Source organism: Vanellus vanellus (assembly GCF_965231255.1).
Source record: "Vanellus vanellus genome assembly, chromosome: 3".
Classification (NCBI taxonomy): Eukaryota; Metazoa; Chordata; class Aves; order Charadriiformes; family Charadriidae; genus Vanellus; species Vanellus vanellus.
Genome location: NC_138907.1, coordinates 125,481,222 through 125,502,569, shown reverse-complemented (window position 1 = coordinate 125,502,569; position 21,348 = coordinate 125,481,222). Strand labels below are relative to the sequence as shown.

Sequence of the window (21,348 nt, the reverse complement as noted above, 5' to 3'; positions counted from 1 at the left end):
AATGGCAATCTGTCAGCACCAAGGAAAAGGCTACCTTGTGGGTGTCAATCTCTGCTGCGTCTGCAGCATTCAAACCCTTTGCTTGTTCGTGGCCGTGCACAAAAGGAGGGGTGCGCCGTCATCCTGCTGGAGATCATAGGAAGCAACTGGGGGAGTTTCTTACATGTGCAAACATAGGATAGGATCATAGAATTGTTTTGGTTGGAAGAGACCTTTAAGATCATCAAGTCCCACTGTTAACCTAGCACTTCCAAGTCCACCACTAAACCATGTCCTTAACCACCACGTCTACACGTCTTTTAAATACCTTCAGGGATGGTGACTCCACTGCTTCCCTGGGCAGCCTGTTTGAATGTTTGATAAACCTTTCGATGAAGCAATTTTTCCTAATTTCCATCCTAAACCTCTTCTAGCGCAACTTGAGGCCATTTCCTCTTGTCCTATTGCTTGTTACTAGCGAGAAGAGACCGACCCCCTCTCACTACACCCTCCTTTCAGGGAGCTGTAGAGAGCGAGAAGGTCTCCCCTCAGCCTCCTCTTCTCCAGGCTGAACACCCCCAGTTCCCTCAGCCGCTCCTCATAAGACGTGTGCTCCAGACCCCTCACCAGCTCCGTTGCCCTTCTCTGGACACGCTCCAACACCTCAATGTCTTTCTTGTCGTGAGGGGCCCAAAACTGAATACAGCACTCGAAGTGGGGCCTCACCAATGCCGAGTACAGGGGGAAAATTGCTTCCCTAGTCCTGCTGGCCACACCGTTCCTCATACAGGCCAGGATGCTGTTGTGCAGGAGCAGTGCTGTGCTCTTTTTGGAAGTGTCTGGGGGAAAGGATAAAGCTGGCTGCCAGGGGTGGATTTGGTGCAAAAACCCTCCTGAGTTCAGATTTCTCTCCGTGGCCATGTCAAAGGTAACCCCCAGCTGAAACCCACATCCCCGAAGAAGAGACAGCGTTGAGCACAGCAGCAAGCAGAGTTGGTCTTTAACTCCACTGCTTGGTCTTGGTTTGGTTTTAAAATTTCTGTCTTTTTCTGATGAGAGGATGAGGGCTCTTGTCTTTGTGTCTGTAACAGTTGTTGCAGTCCTCTTTTTTGGACTATACTCTAAAAAATCCCTGCCTAACCAAACAAATTAGAAAGTTATCACAAAGTGAGATCAAATGATCTATACTGTGTCTAAACAGGGGTTTCTCAACCCCTTTAAACCCAAACTTTGCATTTCGGGGAAGAGGGAGTTAAAAATCACCAGATAAACGCGTGGTGTTGTGTTGTGTTGTGTTGTGTTGTGTTGTGTTGTGTTGTGTTGTGTTGGCAGAATGATTGTTAGTTACAAAAATTTAGACCAAACATTGAAGTAGTGGTCTCTTACAATCCCTTCCCTTTGTGACCTGTCTGCCAGCCTGTGCGGGAATGCAAGTTTATCACTGTTATTTATTCATTGGTAGCAGTTGCTGCTGCTGTTCCCGAGCCCCGCTAGTCACAGGCACAAGCTGAGAAACTGGTACTGAGAGATCGTGTCCCCAAAGGCTGACATAAAGGCAACCCCAGGCTGGCTGACTGCTGCAGCGGCTAAAAACATAAAATGGCAAGAAATCTGCCTGAAAATGGGAAAAAAAAAAAAAAAAAAAAAAAAAAAAAGAAGGTGCAGGAGGGAGGAAGGGGATAATGTGCTGAATTACAAGGAGCTTGTACATCTTTTATTGTATGTTGTTAAAACTCTGTTTTATCTTTACGCAATTCATTCCTGGTTTTGGAGCTCTGAGGGGGAGGGAGTTGAAACACCCCAGAATTAACTTGTGTTATACACAAGCTATGGGCTTGGTACACAAGGTGTGGGCTTGAAATGAACTGCACATGACACACACCAAGTGGGTGTCAGAGGTGGGAAGATGTTGCACAACTCTGCTCGTTGAATTTTCATATCAGACCCCCTCCCTGGTCCTCGTGCTCTTTGGTAGCCCAGGAAGAACAACTGGCTCCTTCGGGATTCCCAGTGCTTGTGATTTCCCACCCGTCTAGGATTTCTGCCCGTATTTTGGAGATTCGGTTCCCTACTGAGTTAGTGTCATCTGCTGTACTGGATTTAAAATGTGAAGTGTTGCCAGGGTGGGCTTCCTACGGATGCCTGATGCGAGGGCACATCCTGCAAAAGTTTGGGTGACTTTTTTTTAAACGTTCAGTTCATGCTATAGTTGTGGCCTTGCGGAAAACGCCAGAAGAGTCTCTTGCCTCAACCTAGCTACTGATTTTCATGAACCTTACAGGAACAGAGCATCTTTCTGGTCTCACTCCTCCTCTTAAACCTACTTAAGGTTGGCCACATTCAAGTGTTTTGTGCCAACTCCTCTTTCCCCCACCCTGACTTTCAAGCTCCCTGCGGTTTGTTGTGCCCCGTGCTGCAGCTGGAAAAAGCACAGGAGGAAAATGCCCCCCACCAGCTGCTGACACACAGCTTTCCTTGGCCCTGGTTCCTTCAACAAGAAGGCATGGGATGGGTGCTCAGCCATGACCCTGGCGCTTACAGATACTGCTGCTCTTCAGTCTTACTGAGATGTGTTTAAATTAAACACTGTAGGTCAAACACTGGGTGCCAAACCGGGGGGGTGGGGGGGGGGGAAGGAAAAGTAAGAGTTTGGCTTCCATGAAAAGAACAGTGATGGAGATGTTCTTATCCTGCTCAGCTGCAGGCAAAGGGAAAGGAGATGGAATCTCTGCATGATGAAGATGTTTAGGACGCAGCCATAGAGCCCTTCAAGAGATAAGATGGCTGTCTCACTGTTTTTTCTTTGGGGTCTCAAGTGAGTCGGTCCATCCCAGTGGTTGTAAGAGCATGCTTCGTCTGCCACCCTTAGCATGAAGAGATGGTGGTATTTGGTGTCTGTAGGGTCAGTGTGGGCTACAGCCTGTCCCATATTGACAACAGGGCAGCTAGACAAGACAGGTACGATAACCACGGAGGTTCCCCAAGATCACATGGAGGGAAATTAGCAGAACCAGACGAGAGTGTGGATTTCTAGAGCTGTGAGTCCATCACCCACCCTGCTTGACAAGGGATGTGCAATTAGTTTATGTGTGTATTAGTCTGTGTTATTTTACTGCTTGGTAGGAACTGGACATAGCCACCACCATTCAGCAAAAGACTCAACTAGTCCATTACAGCTGGAGATTGTGCTGTGCTTTCTTCCCAGAAAACAGGGAGAGGGTAATCCTACGGGATTCACGAGGTCCAGGGGCACTGTTCTTGCGATTCAGAGCAGTTGTCCATTTCACTAGCCTGGCACTAGACCACACCTTCCTCTTTCAAAGGTCTTACAGGGATGCTCTTTCATCTTAGGGAAAGGTGTAGGACTGCAGGAGAAGAGTCACCAAGTAAAATCATCTACTATCTCATTTTCTTCCATCAGTTCAATGTCTTTCCTCAATTGCTACAGAGCTGCTTTCCCTCAAACCTCTCCATACATTCTTCTGCATTGCGGTAATTTAAAGTACTTTCTTAAAGGACCTTCCCTTTTCTCTATTCAGGCAGATGCTTTAAATCTATAATCTCCGTGATAATGCAGGGGTTGTGCGAGTGATTGTAAATATCTCTTGGTCCTGTGTTATTAGTTGATGTTCATCTGTTTGCTTCTATTAAAAAGAAAACAAAGAAAACAAAGCAGAAATCACTTGAAAGGTGCACATGCAGGTGGTGCACATGGCAGCAGACTACGCCAGGCACCTTCACCCTGGAGACCTTTAGTTACAGACCAGGTGAAACAACAGAGATTTTTATGACCTTGGCCGAATCATTTTCTGCCTCTATGTAATCATTCTTGGGTAGTAAACTTCCTTTTGAGCAGTTAAATCTCTCTGTCTTTGTTTAGGTTGACGGTGTAGGGACTGCCTCTTACTGTGGACATGTGTGTCATCTAAATAAGAGAGCACTTGGCTTCAGCCTGTTTGTGTCTTTTCTGAGTTGTATTCTTCAGACAATTAATAGCTCTTAGTTTCCCAGATGGTTTCAACCATTTCTGGTGCCTTATTACACTGGCATGTATGAGCTCTTAGCTTTTCTGTCAGAGGGTATTGGTAGAACTGAACGGGTACGGAGTCTTCTAAGAGGTGACATCCAAAACCTGGCAAGAATAACGTAAACACCGATGTTATATAGAGAGAACCCTAAATGAAGAACTAAGGTGTTCCCTACCTAGAAAGGGGAACCCTCTTAAAAAAAGTGGTCAAAATCAGAAGAGGAGTTTATTTTTCTTAACTTCTGCAAGACTTCTGTCAACAGCTTAGGAAGTTTTCGGGTGCTAACAAGAACAACCTGGTATATTCCTTATGCCCTTGCTTTGCCATCTAGAGTTAATTGGAGGCTTCGTAGTGACTTCAGAGTGTTAGAGTGATGTCAGAATGACTTCAAGCCGTTTAACAAACCTTCTCAGCAACATGTTCTGATGGATCCCACCATTTCACAACAACTGTATCATGCAGTGCTTTGCTAGCAGCATCGGTTGGGGTTGTGCCAGACAGGGATTTATGGAATTTGTAATTTTGTGCTACAGTCGGCTTGATAAGCAGTGTATTTGGGAAACATGTGCCTTTCCATGAACTGTACCTTCCCCTGTCCCCTGCTCTGAGATAAAAACAAGTTTAATTAGCTCCTTTTTCTGTGAATTTGTTGTATACTCTTGTATATTGTATGTAATATGCTTCAAAGCACTATCAGTGAAGAGTAATTCACAGCCTTTCTGGAAAGACAGTGGATAAAGATATCTATCTTTTCAGCCGGAACTTTGTCCTAAATCTCTGAAATATATAAATATATGTTTGCGAGTGATGAAGATGGAACTTGTCCTATTACACTCGGCAACCACGGAGAAACTGTGCTCTGTAACAGTTGTGTACAGATGTGAAGGCTTATCTGTACTTCTGCAATGATGAAGCGGCTCACTGCCTCTGACGCAGGGGACGTAACTCCCCAGATGTTTTCACTGCATGCGTGTTAATTCAGTCCCAGGCTTCAGTCTAAACCGAACCAAGTAATTCCCTGTGTATGGAAATCGTAGAACGGGACAGGGGATAGAAAACACCAATATCCATACCATGCAGACAGCGTGGGCATAAACCAGTTGTATCATTCAGTTTGGGAACCAACACCCACTCCCTGGTGGAAATGATTAAGACAGTAGCGACCATATAATAGTTATCTGACTGCTCTAGCTGCTATGAGAAATGGTGTATAAACCATCAGGCACATGTATCTAAAATTGGCAATAGCACAGTCGAAAGAGTAACTATCGTAACACCACCAGTATTGATTCACCTAAACAGCAGCTCCGGAGCAAAGGCTTTAATGCACACGATGTGCTCTGCTTGAAAATGGAGTAACTATATTTTGCTTTTGTATTGAGGTTATTCTTTCCACTGCTGTTTCGGATGAGCACAACCCAGTGAGGACCACAAATATTTCCACGTCTGGTTCCCCCCCTTCTCAGATCAGTTGAGGCTGTACTTGCTGGTTTACACATGAGTGCCAAAGAATATTTTTGAACGGTTATGTCCACACTTGTGCACACATGTCCATGCAAAAATGTGCACACATTCTTCAAGAAATCAGTCAAACCTTCACTGCAAAGCACTTGCTTAAAGTTTAGAGGTAAGGAGGAACCATGACTCGAAACAGGCAGGAGTCATTTTGCCATTGCTCATCATGAGCCAGCCTGTTTGCAGTTTTCAAGTTAATCAGTGCTTTAGTTGGAACCGATCCCCACCAAAGGAGAGGCGATAATAATACCAGATAAGCTGAGAAAACCAAAACAGTATTTGAAGGGAGAAATGTCCTCTCTAAATATGGACGAGTGGCATGAGAGCCGTTGAAAAATCATGTAAAGCAAACTATTGCCCACCCAGCAGGATGTTTAAATTCTAAAATCCTCGGGCTATTATTATGACATTGCCAGGAATTAACGTGCAGTTCTGTTTTTTGGGAGGCAGAGAGAGACACACACCAGGGAACCTGTGGACTTTCCGCAGTCAGACCTGCAGCGGGGTCCTCGTTACCCACAGCATAAGGAGACAAGGGGCAACCCCCACATGGCGATAGGCGCTTCTGAAGGCCAAGAACCTCTTCAACCCCAATGGCCTTCCATCGTTTCATTCTACACAGGGTCCCACTGGGAAAGTAGCCAGCGTGGCATTGGCATCTCCTCCACCGTGCTTTCGGCAAGCTGGCTTCCTGAAGGGTGGGAAGGGCTGAATTTTGAACCTTTCTGGGTCTTTTTCTTTCCAGCTTGCCCTCCAGTTTTGTGGCCGATGGGACGAAGACTCCAGCTGGCCTGCTGGCCACCAGCCGCGAGATGGCGATAACGTCACGATAGAAGAAGGCCGGACTCTTGTGCTGGGGACCACCACCGCCAACCTCAACCTGCTGCATCTCAAAGGTCTGCAGAAGGGGGGGGGGGGGGGTGTTCAGTGCTCTTGTTCTTCTAGGGCTGGAGTTTTTCCCAGCCGTGATCTCCCCATCCCTTGCCCAGCTCCTGGGTCGAAGGAGACACCTGGCCAGGCAGGCTGAGTCTGCTCTCGTTAGATACAACAGGAGGGTGATGGGGGACGGGTGAAGCGTTTAATTATTATGTATGCAGAAAGCATCGTTTATGCTGTTTGAGGCATAATGACAATATGAGTAGCGAGGCTTTTTTTTTTTTTTGCCTTTTTTTTTTTTTTTTTCTTTCCCCCAGCTACTGAAAGCGCTGCTATCCTGAGCGGCGTTCGGTGATAATGGCAGTGCTGATAACAATAATCAACTCAGTTTTCTTTGGCATCTTTGAGGCAAGCGTGTTGCAAAAGCCTTTACAAAATTAATGATGTTACAGAATTACAGGCCACAGCTACCGAACGTAATAAATAATCCAAGATCCTAGAGCACGGCTGGTGGAGAGTAAACAACCGAGCACAGTTACGGGGGGAAACACGGGGTTTGCAGGGTTCACGTATCCTGGGGTAGACTCGGCGTGAGCGTCAGGACGCGTATGTCTGTGGGTGTCAAAGTAAGAATTAAAATTACTTGTCATTCAGTGCCAGAAATATTTCTCCCTGGAAATTAGGCCCTGGCTGTGAAAACTGTTGTGCGTATGCCTGGTATTAAGAGAATGAGTTGTTCTGCTGAAATTGCTTGCTCAAAGTTCAGCCTATGTGTATAAGCCTCTGCTGATTTGAGAGGACACTGATTTTCAGCTCCATTTGGAGCTCAAAAAACAGAAAAAAAAGGGTTTTTATATGTTTAAGGACCTGGATTTTCTTTGCTGGCAAAAATTATTTTATATTAAAAGGATGTTAAAGGTACTAGTTTTTCATTGAGACGAATGATGAAAAACATGTATTTGACAATTATATTTTAATTTAACTTTGAATGATCATTATATGAAGAAGAAAAACCCAACTGTGCAGGTTTATCCCTATTGTGAGAACATTTCCAAAAAAGATTGAACTTGCTCAGGCTGGGTTCAGAGATTTTCAAGAATTGCTACACCAGGCATCATTCCTGTCTGTTTTTGTTTTTGTTTTGTTTTGTTTTTTTTTAAGTAAGAATTTGAGATTAAAAAGTGAAACTTTTTAATACAATTTTCTTCTCTGTCTTCCCCAGTGAAAATCCTAAAACTGGGTGATGCAAGATTCTGCTTAACCCCAGTGTGATTATGACATACAGCAGAGGAGTTAGGTCAGAGCCCCAGATTTCTGAGTCTTTTGGCTGCAAATTTGGATGAGGATTTTGGGGCTCAGCCTCTGACTTTGTGAAGAATTGGGGCGCAATATTGCAGCAGAAACCCTTTGAACTTTGGGTCTACTCTAAGGCACGTTTGATCTATGAGTCAGCACTCCTGATGCAAACGGAGGTCTGATTGAATTTAGTGAAGTCTGGAGCAGTATCTTTATGGCTTCAGCTCATCTGACATTCAAATCATTTCTCCCCTTTATCACATTTTCCAAGAAGCTTGGTTTATAATGTAGATTCAGTTAGGAAAGCAGCATTAAAATACTCTAGATGTTATTATTTTCTGCATTGTTATATGCCAAACATAGGTACCAAAGGTTTCAGAAGCAGAAACCTACACGGTAATTGGCTGAGCTTCATCTTTGCTGAAGTTCTCCTTGTTGCATCCACCCTCGCTTACATGGGTGCTGTTACACGTTTAGCCCGGGTTAGGTTTGGAGTCAGGACATGTTGAGATCTACTCTGATATGAGACTGAGATTTATCTTCCCTAACCTTACCTTTCTTTAAGTTGTCCAGCTCGGGGGAGTTGTTTAGGTTCCTGCATTGACAGAGAAACACACACCACCAAAGACTTGTTCATCTTAGGTATTGTAGGTACTCATCTTAAGACGAACCACGGTTGGGTGATGCTCTTAGAGTAGCAACTACTGAGTCTGTGAGCACATCAAATAATTGACAACTTTTCCCAGCTGCAAGATGGGCACAATAAGCCCTTAACCTGCAGGCGGGTGCAGAGATGGGCTTCGACTGACACATCCCATTCCTATTCGAGCTGGAGAGTTTTTCTTAGTCGGAGCTGGAGAACGGGATTAAACTGTAGTTCTGCTCCCTTTGGCTTTCGTGACTCAGCATCAGGCTGTCTGTGCATTCACAACCTGAAAATATAACAGACTTCATGGATGAAAAAAAACCCGTAACGCTACTGAGTCCACTCCTCTGCGAAGGCACAGTATTGCCTATTTTCTGGTGCTGTACCCAGCAAACCCAACACACGTTTACAGGCCCATTTCTTGAAATTCCGCTTTTTTAAGACACCATGAGGATTTTGAATACTGCCTCTATGGTGTCTCCTTATGGTGATTTCAACATTGTAGAAATTGTTTAAAAAGTATTATAAATAGGAGGTCAGCTACGTGTGCAGCCTTAAAGTGACCCTGCTTTGGCTGCATGAACATATAGCCAAATACATATAGTGGTTCTGGTAGTGACCAGACCGTCTGGACAGAAGATCTGGAGGCCAAAGCAATACAGAAATAGGATTAGGCAGCTGGGTCCTGCTCGCTGCCACGAGGGCTCAGCAGTTTCTACTTCCCCCTCAACGAGCAGAGCACGAACACGTGGTTATCGGCAGTGGAAAGTTTAATAGCCAGACTGTGAAACTGCTCAGACAATACTGATTGGGGAAGAGATACAAGATAGACAGATTGTAGATAACTCTGTAAATTCAGCAGATTGCAGTTATTTTTGTAATCCCGACATCACAAGTATGGAAATATTTATGATAACCCAGGACAGATGGAAATTTCCTTTGTGCAGAGCTTCCACTGGAGTAACTCCTTTGTGTCTGATGGCTTGATACCCCAGACGTGTGCTACTGCCTTTGTCTGAATTTATATTGCTGTGTAGAACAGCCCCTAGGGATGTCTGGAGACCAAAAACCTTCCTGTTCTTTCAGGAATACCTCGGGGATGAATTTTGGAGTGATGCTGCTGGTGTAGCCTGGTGGGGTTGAAGATCCCGGGTGTTTAACTGACCAATTGCCTTTGCAATGGCAACCTTGAGGTGGCCACCCTTGCAGGCATAAGGGAGAAGATTGCTTTGGCCATTACGCTAGAAAAGCCCCAATATCACTTGTCGCAGCTCTTCCTCTCACTTGTAGGCATTGCTGCCTCTTGGCGGTCCTGCTGAAACCAGCGTGCCGGTTCCCTCTTCCACGGTCAGACTCCAGGCTGAGGTTTTGAAAAGGTCCAGCGCACTTCATCTGCCTCTAAAAACCATGCACTCAGTTCCCAAAATACCACGAGTAATATGGCCTTTTTTTTTTTTTTTTAAACTATGAGCTCAGAGAACTGACAAGCCCCAAAGATACTCATGACATTGTCAGTTATTATCTTGATTTTGAACCCATATCCAAAGAGCAATGCTTATCCATCAATATTTTGGATCTCTTGTAATCCACGCTCAGATCAGGCTGTGGCTAGAATAGATCCTACGAGTAGGTCTAGGGAGGAGAGAAATTCCAATATTGATTTTGCTTGGCTTTTCCCTAGGCTTTGATGCTATTAGCAAAGAGCATCAAACATTAGCTGATACACTTCCATAAGTAGTCATCAAATAACTAGTGCTTCAGTCGCTGCTGATAAAGACCACTGAAGGAAGGGAAAAAATAAAGCTTTTCCTTCTGCTTTCCCGTCTACGGCATCAACCAGTCCTTAAACCCGGTTTAAAATCCCCTCTCAGCAGGCACGGTTGGAAACTGCTTGTGTTGCGGTGTTCTCTATGCCATTTTGCTCAGCCCATTTGGGATGTGCCTCGTGACACTTTTTGCAGGCAGTTTCTAGTTCATATTTTCTTTTTTTAATCAGGCAGAGACATTACAATTAAAATACCGTAAAAGCGATTCTGGCAGTATTGCAATAAGCATGTTTTTTAATTAAAGAAAGAACATGGGATGTACAAATAGTACCAGCTAATGGGAAATTTCATCCAATGCATTTTTTAATTGAGATTTAAAAGGAAGAAAATCAGCCCTATTTTTCCCTGTGTGATATTTTCCTGTGTTTTTACAGTGAGGTGTACCAAGTCTGAAATAATTACAGTCTCAGAGTCTTAAAGTCTCAGCTGTTTTCATGGAAAAAAATGAAAGGCATCAGTTCTTTAATTTGTTAATATGGTGGGTTTTTTTGCTGGAATTAGAGTACAACTCGCAGAATTGGACATTCCTGGAGACAGGGTTTTACGGCCTCAAATCTGTAACAATTTGATGGGGTTTTTTTTTCAGTTCTTCCCCCAGATGTAAACCCTGGTTCATGTTTGGGTACGGGCTGCAGGTTTCTCTTTCTCATCCTGTATAGAACGGGTTTACAGCATACGCCTTAGGCTCCTGGGGCTCTCGCTTGCCAATTAAATGGATTTCCCACAACTTTGGCAGCTCTTGAGACTCCTCTGAGGTGTTTCAGGATGAGCAGATCGGTGGAAGTTAATCCCGGCTGAGGTCCCGCACAGGGACCAGGCTGAAACCCGAGGCAACACCATCCCCTTCCTGTCGTGGAAGGAAGAGATGTGACTCTTTCAGGGATGCAGATCCTGCCTCTAACCATAGGATAGAAAGATCTGCTGAGTCTGTCTCCACCTGTCCTGGACACTAATCAGGCTCTCATTACAGCAGAAGCTTCGTACCGTTAGTAGGTTGGTCCTCACACACTTTTATGCGGTACAGAAGTACAGCCGTTGCGACCTGTGCAGGCTGGGAGCCGAGGTCGAAGACTTCTTAAGGTTTTTAAGTGCAAATAAATACCTTCAGAGGCGTAAGTTTGTGTCATGAGCCCAGAACTATGGAGGATGTGTACTGTGTAACCGGATTGCACGTGAGTTTCTTAAGTTTTGAAGTATCCCCTCTTCCTCTGGTGGCTTGACAGACCGTGCATTTGTTGTAGGAACAGGCTGTCACTAAGACCAAGGTCCAACCCACTCTGCTAGGCACTAGGAGAGCAACCCTATCTGTGATATCTTTAAATTCAAATGGCAGAAAATCAGCATGAAATTAGATAACTGTGGATGGAGGGGTATAGCAAATAGAAACACTCCAATGGTCACCCAGGCAGGCTCTAGGTGAGGGGAAACGTAATCCCGCTCCCTAAAACAGTGCTTCTGTGCTTTCCCAGTGCCCTCCTTCCTTCCTGAGGGTGAAGCACCTAACATGTGTGTCCACCACCTCTAAACCTGAAATAATATCTCAAGGATCTATTTTTTCCTCACACGTCTCTGTGTCATGTTTACACTGTTGCCTTCACGAGGCTCATCTGGAAGCTTCCTTCATTAGATCCTAGACGATGAGATCTGATATGTGCTGTTAAAGCCACCTAGGAGTGTCCACAGCTCTTTCCCACCAGGTTAGCTTTCCTCTTGCAAATGCATCAAAGGTGTTGCTAAATGTCTTGGGGGCTGCCTTAGAGCTGAAGAAGTAGAAGATCTTCTCTGAAGGATACATACCTATGGCAGTGTCCCGTGGGCTGCTGGTTTGAATTGCCTTTGCCTGGTTCCTCTGCTCTCAGGGAAGAGCCTGACCAGCTTACAAGGGAGAACCTGCCATCTGAACAGATGGCTGTGAGCACAGCAAGCCAGAAAACACAGACTTGTCAGGCTCGGGAGACAGTTTCTGTCTGACAATACTCAAGCAGCTGCTGGTTCCTCACTCAGGGACAGATTAAGGCCTCCATCCAACAGAATGCTGGAATATAAGCGTAACCTTTTAGCATCTTAGTGACGTCCTGGTGGAAATACACAGGCATTTGCGTTCACAGCTAGTTTGGGATATGTACCTATATAATACGAACACGGAGGAACATATGCGGGGAGGTGGAGAATGAGTTTTGGACTCTTGGTTCAGGCAGCCTTTGGGGTGGAGCCAATACAACAAACTTCTCCTTTGCATCTTACTCGGCAGTGGTCCAGCTTGCAATCAACTTTTATGGCTCATCCGAATGTCATGAGAGCAAGTCAACAGGGTGCAGGCGACAGGTCCATGAAATAACCAATTGTTCTTATTTAAGGCTCATAAATTCTCTATTCCTCTTCCTGCACACAGGAGGATCTTTGTATTTTGGTTGTGGGGTTCCCCCCCCACCCCTGTTAGGAGGCCCCACCAGGCATATCCTTGGAGCCAGAGAATAAGCAATAAGTGGGCTGCCAGCACACTGCAGCCTTGTTGTGCAGAATCAGTTGTTCCAACAAAGATATTCCAGCTCCGGCAGTTGCCTCCTGCTGTTTGCCACTCAGGGATGCGTGCCAGGAACACAGCTTCTGAGCTGAAGTCTGTCTCATGGGGGATTCTGTGGCTTTGTTATGTGAAACACCAAGTGAGAAGAACCGTTAAGACCAAGCTAAAGGCTGTGGGAATATTAGTTATACATGGCCGTGGTGTGCCCACAGCACAACCAGAGCAGATCTTTCCTGCACGGTGATGGGAAGGAGCGGTCCAGTTGAGGAGATGACCTTCCAATCTGTAAACCTTCTTCCATGCAGAGGAGATTTTCAGTTATTTGAGGGGCCATGACATAGTAGTGACATGTAAGAGAATTCTTCTGTTGGTACTCTCCTATTATTGATTTAAAAAAAAATAAATCTTTAGATTATCCAGCACCTTTCTTGGAGTTTGCTTGTTTTAACGCTTCATTCAGGTTTACATAAAGAAGTAGTATTAAATCTGGCAATAGGCACTTTTATCCTAGCTCCCTAATGAGCTATTCTTTAGAAAAAAATACGCTGTTTCTCAGGATGGTCTTATATCAACAGCGAATGTTAAAGTGTGACCTCAAAAGATGATAATAAAAAAGCCCTCCATGTAAAATGTGCACTTTGGAATGGGGGCTTTGTTTCCCTTTGAGTTTGAGAAATCTCTAGAACGCTCTAAATCACAACCTAAATGAGAAATATCAACACCTCTTTTATGTATTACGAGAACATCTATGTGAGAAGGATTTCTTAAAAATTAAGTTTTTGAGAAGGGAGATAAGCTGCGGTGTCTGAGAGTGTGAATCTTCTGAGAGGCACGGAGAAACTTCCCACAGCGGTTCCCACAAGCCTCTACTCCATCGTTATTTGTTTCTTTTTTCAGAAGTGGGCGATGCAGCCTCTTTCCGTAGTGAATGTTCTGCACACCCGGGCTGTGCCGTGGCATGAGCCAGTCCGGGGCTCCTGACAAAGTGGTATTAATACATTATCTTTCCAATTCCTTTCCTTTCGAGTGCGCCCTCCACCATTTCCTGAGGACTTCAGAAGATAAATCTCTTTTCACAAAACCACTTCTGCCAATGGTATGATGGTGCTGTGGTTATTCACACAGCAGATTGCAAACACCCAGACCCCTTCTATTATCAGGTCTGTTTTCCTTAATATTCCCTTTTTTTTTTGCATCATTTGGTCTGGCTATTTCTCCCCTCCTGTGGGACAGAGGGAGTTGCCTCCAGTTTAGTTTTTCTCTCTTTTTTTTTTCCTCTTTTTTTTTTTTTTTGGAAAGACAGAGAAAGAAAGATTTCTTTTCTGAGCAGAGAGGTGGAGGCTAATTGCTGGGTTAATTGAGAAGAATGGTGCTTCTGATGTTCTCACAAAGTATCAAATAGCCTCAACATATTTCTTCCCCCTCTCCCTCACTCCACCTAAAGAGACCCATTGAATTTGCGCATTACTGTACAGAAGTGATTATGGGTTTAATTGTATTTATTTTGCTTGGTGGGGAGGCCATCATAACAGTAGTTGATTGATTTTTATAAAATCACCCTCAAGGTCATATGTAGGACTTTGCTTTCCTGTGCAGCCATAACAAACAATTTGAGGGTCACAGCCAAAGGCTCCGTTGAGCAATATTCTTGCTTTCTGCTTTCAGAGAAGAGGTCAAGTGCAATAAAAGAAGGAAGCATAACTTTTATTTTCTTTTTAAAAAAAGGGGAAGACAATCTTGTAAAGCAGCAGCTGTATATTTATTCTGACCCAATGAAAAACACAGAGATACAGATTGCTGAGGGTTAGAGGGACAATATGCAATTTTTTGACATAAGTATTTGTAAGTTTGGCTAGGGTTTTTTTACTTTTTTACACTTAGACTTGGTAAATGGTTAAATGGATCCCTGCTAATGCTTTCTTTTCTTTCCTGCTCTTTTTTTTTTTTTTTTTTTTTTTTCCTTCAGCAGTTGAACTTTTCCTTTTACTCTTTCTTTTCTCCCTGGAATACTTAGCGCCTTTGGGCTTTGTTCTGGGAGGAGTTCAGAAGCTTTGCAAATAACCAGGGGACAATGGCATCACGGTGTGACCGTGAGTGCAGCTGATCTATCTGTTTCCTATGACTGCATGTAGGGTCCGACTGCTGCTTCTAAGGGAAAGCCAAAGCCTCACGTACAGCAAATGCCTTTTGGTGGCTGTGATCTTGCAAATCTTTGCGCCAGTTGTGCTTGTGTTGGCATCGCACTTTGGGACAGAGAAACCCAAGGGCCGGGGAAACACCCTCACCTTGAAGATCCGTACGCATCCAAATATTCACCCAGGGAGGGAAAAGCTTGCTTCTATGTAGGGTTTCCTCCAGGAAGGGTCAAAGGCATGGCACAGCTAGTGCCTGCACGCTCGATGGTACTGAAACAGGTTGGGACTATTGCGTATGCGTACAGCCAGCATAGAGCAGTCACCAGCATCCCATTGCCAAGCTTGCCTGACACCTGGGTGTCCACAAAAGATACAGAAAATATTTGAATCAACAGAGGGAAAGATTGTTCAGGACAACTGACGTGCGGTTAGCCTATTACTGAGGAACAGGGGATTTTAAAATTTTGTTGAAATTTCGTATGGACAAAATGTGGCTGAAACCTGGGAAAACTTTTGAGGTTGTTGTTTGAGGCAGAACTATGATTTTACAATCAAAAGATAGGACAACTTTGGCTACCAGCCTTCCTGGTTCATTGGTACATCATGGCAGCAATTAGAATACTCATTAAAAATTGTATGAAGAGAGTGGAAACAGAAATTACTATATTTCAGTGGGAACAGAGCATAGGAAGTCAATAAAGACCTTGGGGAAGATGTCTTTTTTTTTTAATGTTAGGAATAAAATAAATCGCAGTGATTTATAGTTCCATTTCTAGATTGCGGTGATAAAATTATTAACACTGCTGCTATAAGGCAAATGTATTTAATAAATATTTCTGTTCTCAGTATTGGAAGGAACAGGGTGGTAAATTATATCACAAGAGGAAGATGGACCAGCAGTCCATTTATTACTGAAGAATGTTAATATAATGAAGATGTTAAATAATATCTTTCAGGAAAACACATTCTCATATCAACAGATCCAGTCTCATTCAAGAGATTTAAAACTGCTTGTAGAGGCATTCTGTGGCCCACAAATATTCATTTCAGAGTACACAGGAAATTACAGAGGGCTGTAGAAGTTCTGATCTTGTGTCAGTATCCAGACAGGTAAAGGAAAAAATATTGGCTGCTTAGTCTGATATCAACCACAGGTCAAAAGAGAAAACTGTATGAAGTTCAATGTTACAGTTGATTGAATCCATAAAGGATGAACCACAGGAGTTGCTGAATGACACAATAGAAATTTTGTTGAAAAAAAAGACAGCAAACTTTAGTTCTTTAGATACTTACAAGTTTGTTTGATAAATTTAATTCTGTAAAACATGTGATAGGGTGATGACTAACTGAAGATCACCTGCCCGGCTGTCATGGCAGCTAGCAGACATAAAATGTACTAAGTCAAAAAGTAACTTGTTCATGGGAAACCATATTCATGCCTGCTTGGATACCACTGCACAGCATCGATGACCTGAAAGTAATTGGAGAACCACAGCTGACCACATTTTGTGAATGCCATTCAAACCAAATGCAGATTTACACAGCCAAGAAGAGGGCTGGACAGGAAGAAATTGGGAATGAAAGTCCCCACAATAAAGCCATGGTCATGAAAAGGATCAGAAGTGAGTGTGGCCCAAGGACGCCCACCTGATCTCTCAGTGTAACGAAGAGGCAAAAAGAGGTAGTACAGTTTTTTACTGTGAAAAGCAAGAGGCAGAGTGCAGGGATAAGGTAGTTCTGCCTCTATAGGCACGTCAAGAACAATAAAGGAGCAGATGGATTAGGAGGTCTGGCTTTCCAGTCTCGGAAGGAGCACTGGGTTGTGGGAGAGGATGCACTGCTTCACGAATCAGAGACGATTCCTTGCAGGGAGAGTCCTAAAAACCTTATTAACCAGTCTGAATGAGGGCTGAGATTTGATTTTACCTGTAAGTACTTTCACAGCAAACCCTGTTCTCTACACCTCTCTGCGGTGCAGTGCAGGAGGGTACAAAGAGAACCGCTGCCTGAAAGCTCATCCGTGGCAAGTTATGATTGTAAATAAAGCAGAAATTGTGAACAATAAGAGAGATTAACGGTTGGAAATGATGATCGTAGAGAATGGCAGAGTGATGTGACCAAGTCACTTAATTGATTGTCTGCCTTTCTGGAGGGTATGTGGCAAACACAAACGACTTGACTTCCTCCAGTTTTTTGATAGCATGATGTGCACAGACCATCAGGTGATATGATCTAATGGTGCCTTCAGTCTGCAAATGAATGCCATTTCGAGTGTTATTCCAATTCCAGCATAGCACGCTTTGCATTAAGAACATTTCATTTTTCTAGAAGTCTCAGATGTATCTCACAATGATGGTCAGACATCTTCTGTTGTTTTGCATGAAGCAAGCTGAAATTCCTGCTGTTTTATTACAGTGTATTCAGTACAATTTGTAAAAACACTATATAGCAAGCTTAGCAGAAATACGTTTGTATACAGAAAGGTATGTCTAGGGAAAGAGACAATTTACGCATAGGGGAGTTGGTGTTTATGGGAGAGAGAGATCCCATGGTTCCCAGAGGTTATAAGCAAGAAACCGTGAGACTTATCTCTTTCCTCTATTAAGCATATTCTGTAAATACTTATCTGGAGTCTATTAAATCTGCAAAGAAAGTATTTCATGGGTAGACCTTATTCAAATACTATCTTTGTTATACAACTAAGAAATTAGGAGTAAGAGTAAGTTATAAGACTTTGTTGTAAGACTAAGAAATCAACGAAACCGTGAAGGCCCCTCAATGCAAGAAAAGATGAGGAGATCAGGATAAGCAGAATGTGTTCAGCAGGAGTGGATGCAAGGAGGTGGGAAAGGCACACAAGTGCTGTGCATCTCCCTTATCACTAAAAGCAGCAGGACCTGGTTAAAGGCGAGCAATGGCCAACGTAGTTTTTAATCTGATGTTTTTTATATTAAAATGTCTTCCCTCTTTTTTAGTCTCAATACTGAAATTAAAGCAGAGGTCTGATCTCCCTAATCCTTCATCATAAGGCTAGCTAGTATCTTGCGGGGAAGGAAAGTCAAATTTTGGTAGGTATAAAGGTCACCATCAAAAAGTGCTAACACCAGTAGAAAGTGGGCCATGATATGATATGATATGGAACAGTTATTAGCTACTTCACATAAAGGGAAACATTGGGAGGGGTGACAAACCCTTTGTAAGGAGTTCTGAGGTTGCTCAGGCTTTGAGGTGTCCCCTGCTAGCGCCTGGGAAGCATGGCTTGACCTAGGAAGACATATCCCATCTACAGAATGATTAGATGTCTGAGAGTCCACTCTGCCCAAATACATTGTAAAGATAGTGATAGTGTCCTTCATGGGAGAGAAAACATAAAAGCAGATAAAAGAGTAAACCCTCCTGAGATGATAGACGGGGATTGCCAGCTCGCACAAGGCAAGAACAAAGGAGGCGTTTGGCAGAACCGAAGGGAGTGAAAACCAAGGGATGGAAATGCCTTGTCATAAACTATGTACTTAGACCACAGATTTCATTGCTTCAAGAAGTCATTGAGCCTAAATATGAGAAAGATTTGAAGGATCAGATCTATATTACTGACAAAACTTACCCAGTTATACTAATAGACGGTAAAAGGAAAATGTTGGCAGGGAGATGAAACCTGATGCTTTGGGGCGAAGCTAACCTCTAATTAGGGATTAAAATGAGGCTTCCATGGGATAGGGAGATCATCTCACATCCAGCTAACAGGGAGAGGTTTCTGCTGTATTTGGAAGCATCTGGTTTTGAACAGCAGCTGGAAGAGTATGCAGGATCAAATCAACCGCGGATCTAAACAGGTTGCCAGTTCTAATGTTCCAAAGAGGTTTTCTCCCCTCCCTGTCGCAAGTAGTTTGTAATCTGAAAAGTAACATACAAATTAAGTAGTGATATCCCTTTTTAGCATTTAGAGAGCAAGTAGGTTAAGACTGGGATTTTCCAAATGACTCCCTTGCACCGGAATTGGAGGGACCTAGATGTCTGCCCAGGCTGAATGGCCTTCCTCAAGTCCGGAAAGGCAGCCTGTGGTAGAATTGAAAAATGGACTGAATTAAAAAGGTCTGTATAGAACTAATAAATCTGTAGGAATAAGTACAGGGCAAGGCGGAATTTTTACAGGAAGACATTTTGTTTTACTCTTAATCTGATAATTTTATCACAAAACCATTTGTGGACCCATGTCTTACAGTTCCTTTGATCATGAGATAATGATTGACTATTAGATCTACAGTTGCATTTTGTTCTTCTGTTGTCTTCAGGTGGCAAACTCTTGTTCATGGGTCCAGGCCCTGTAGAACTGCATGCTCATTACATTCTGATATCTGATGGAGGAGAGCTCCAGGTGGGATCCCCCAAGGCCCCTTTCCGTCACAAAGCACACATCTATCTCTATGGAAGCCTCCATTCTCTGCCGTTATTTCCATATGGGATCAAGTTCCTGGCAGTGAGGAATGGGACCCTGTCCATTCATGGTGAGTACATTTTTTCTTCTCTTCAAAAGCAAAGCAAAAAGGTTTCTGAAGGAAAAAAAAAAAAAAACAAAACCCAAAACAAACCCCATCATTGATTGTGAACTTGGATTTCTAATTACAGTTAAGTGTCTGTTGAAATCAGGTTTCAGGGCCAGAACTTCATATCTTCACGTTCACCACCAGACTCCTACTTCTACAGTGCCTTATGCACCAAAGCTTGGTGCTGTATCTCCATAAAAGCTCCCCTACTAGGAGCTGAGTAATTTTGAAAATCTGGACCCCAAGAAGATAGATGGTATCAAGTAGCTATGAAACCCTGGCACTTGTTTAGGTACCTAGACCATAGTTGAATATGTGCATGTCTGTCCACGACTTAAGTCTCCTCAGACCTCTGTTGTGTATCGTGTGGGTTTGCTCTGCTGCTAGAAAGGGGCATCCTTCTCCCCTCATCTCTTTCCATAACAATCGGGACATTTCGTCCCCAAAGAGGATATGGCTTTTGGGGTTTTGAAGAGATGGTGGTCTTCCAGGTATGTCCCATGGTGAGGCCAATGCCAAGCGTGCTGCAGTTAGCAGCCTGTGTCAGCTGGAGTGGGGGACATGATACTTCTCTTCAAAGCAGAAGTAAAGTGCTCCTGACAGTGTGTTTTCCCCTTCTCCATCTCTTCATGCTCTGCTGGCATCCCAGCATCAGTGGTCTCTCTCAAAAATTAAGAGCACAGCTGGCATCTCTTGGTTTTCCTGGTGGTCTACATAGCTTCACCTGCTTGGCACAGGTTGTTGTCCTAAATGACAAGACCAGGGCTATGCAGAAAATCTGTGTCAATGCCAATAGTTCTACTCCTAGATGCCTGGTCCTCTGCTCTAATCACTGGGTGTTCCCACCAGGTGGAAGAGACAGGGGACCTGAAGGACAGACATTGGCTACAGCTTTGCAGATGTGAGGTAGAAGAATTTAGACACAGAGCTTGAAATACAGGTATTAAATGGCCATTTCTTGGTGCAATGGGTTACATATGGAATTCAGGTCCAAACTCAGCATGAATCAGAATATCAGTGCAATGCATGCATGGGATGAGGGGTAATGGTTTTAAACCTGAAGAGGGGAGATTGAGATATTAGGAAGAAATTCTTTCCTGTGAGGGGGGCGAGCCCCTGGCGCAGGTTGCCCAGAGAAGCTGTGGCTGCCCCATCCCTGGAGGTGTTCAAGGCCAGGTTGGACGGGGCTTGGAGCAACCTGGGCTGGTGGGAGGTGTCCCTGCCCAGGGCAGAGGGGGTGGAACTAGATGACCTTAAGGTCCCTTCCAGCTCTAACCATTCTATGGTTCTATGTCAAGCTTTTAACTAACAGGTTGGTTTTAAAGGCAGTATCTGTCACAGAAGAGGAATAAAAAAAAAAAGCCAATGCATCTAAATGCCTCATGTTCCTCTCTTCTGTTCTTGTGTGTCAACCTTCATATTGGTAGGCATTCGTATCCTCCAGCAGGGCTTGAACTTCCACCCTCCTGGCCTACAGGCAGAAATGTTGCTCTTTGAGCATCACTGACACGTATGGCTCTCAGTCAAAAATGATGTCAGACACCGAGGGGGGGTCCACTCTGAGCACAGAGAGGGAGCGAGCTGTACCGCTGTGCGGTGAGCCTGTCAGCTCACAGGAGCCGAGCAAGGTCAGGCGAGGTCCGCTGTTGGAGGGGAGTTGGTGAACAGATGCTTTTCGGCGTGAGGAGAGATTAGCAGAGGCTGGGGAAGGTGCTCCTGGCAGTGGCAAGGGAGGTGGGCTGCACTACTCCCGAAATCCGCGTCAGGTTCTCCGGATGACTATGTTGAGACACAGCGGGGCTAAATTATTTAGTGCTTGCAAACGTTTTTAATAATTGCAGTAAACTGTCTTTGCAGAAGGGCAGAGCATTTCTATCCCATTTCCTAGAGGGGGGGTGTGAAGAACTGCTATTAGACCGTCTGGGCTGAACTGACTGTCCGTTACTGGCCATTGGGTTTCATACGGTTATCCCAGCCCT

General features: G+C 44.1%; 1 protein-coding gene across 1 annotated transcript in view; it reads left to right on the top strand.

The window, feature by feature from the left end:
* PKHD1 (PKHD1 ciliary IPT domain containing fibrocystin/polyductin) overlaps positions 1–21,348 on the top strand; it is a gene marked incomplete at both ends in the record, with an annotated part of 274,861 nt that overhangs the window by 80,732 nt on the left and 172,781 nt on the right. Inside the window, 2 exons of the mRNA XM_082481732.1 lie at positions 6,268–6,418; positions 19,118–19,330. Coding sequence (XP_082337858.1) covers positions 6,268–6,418; positions 19,118–19,330 — 364 coding nt within the window. The remainder of the gene's footprint in view (positions 1–6,267; positions 6,419–19,117; positions 19,331–21,348) is intronic.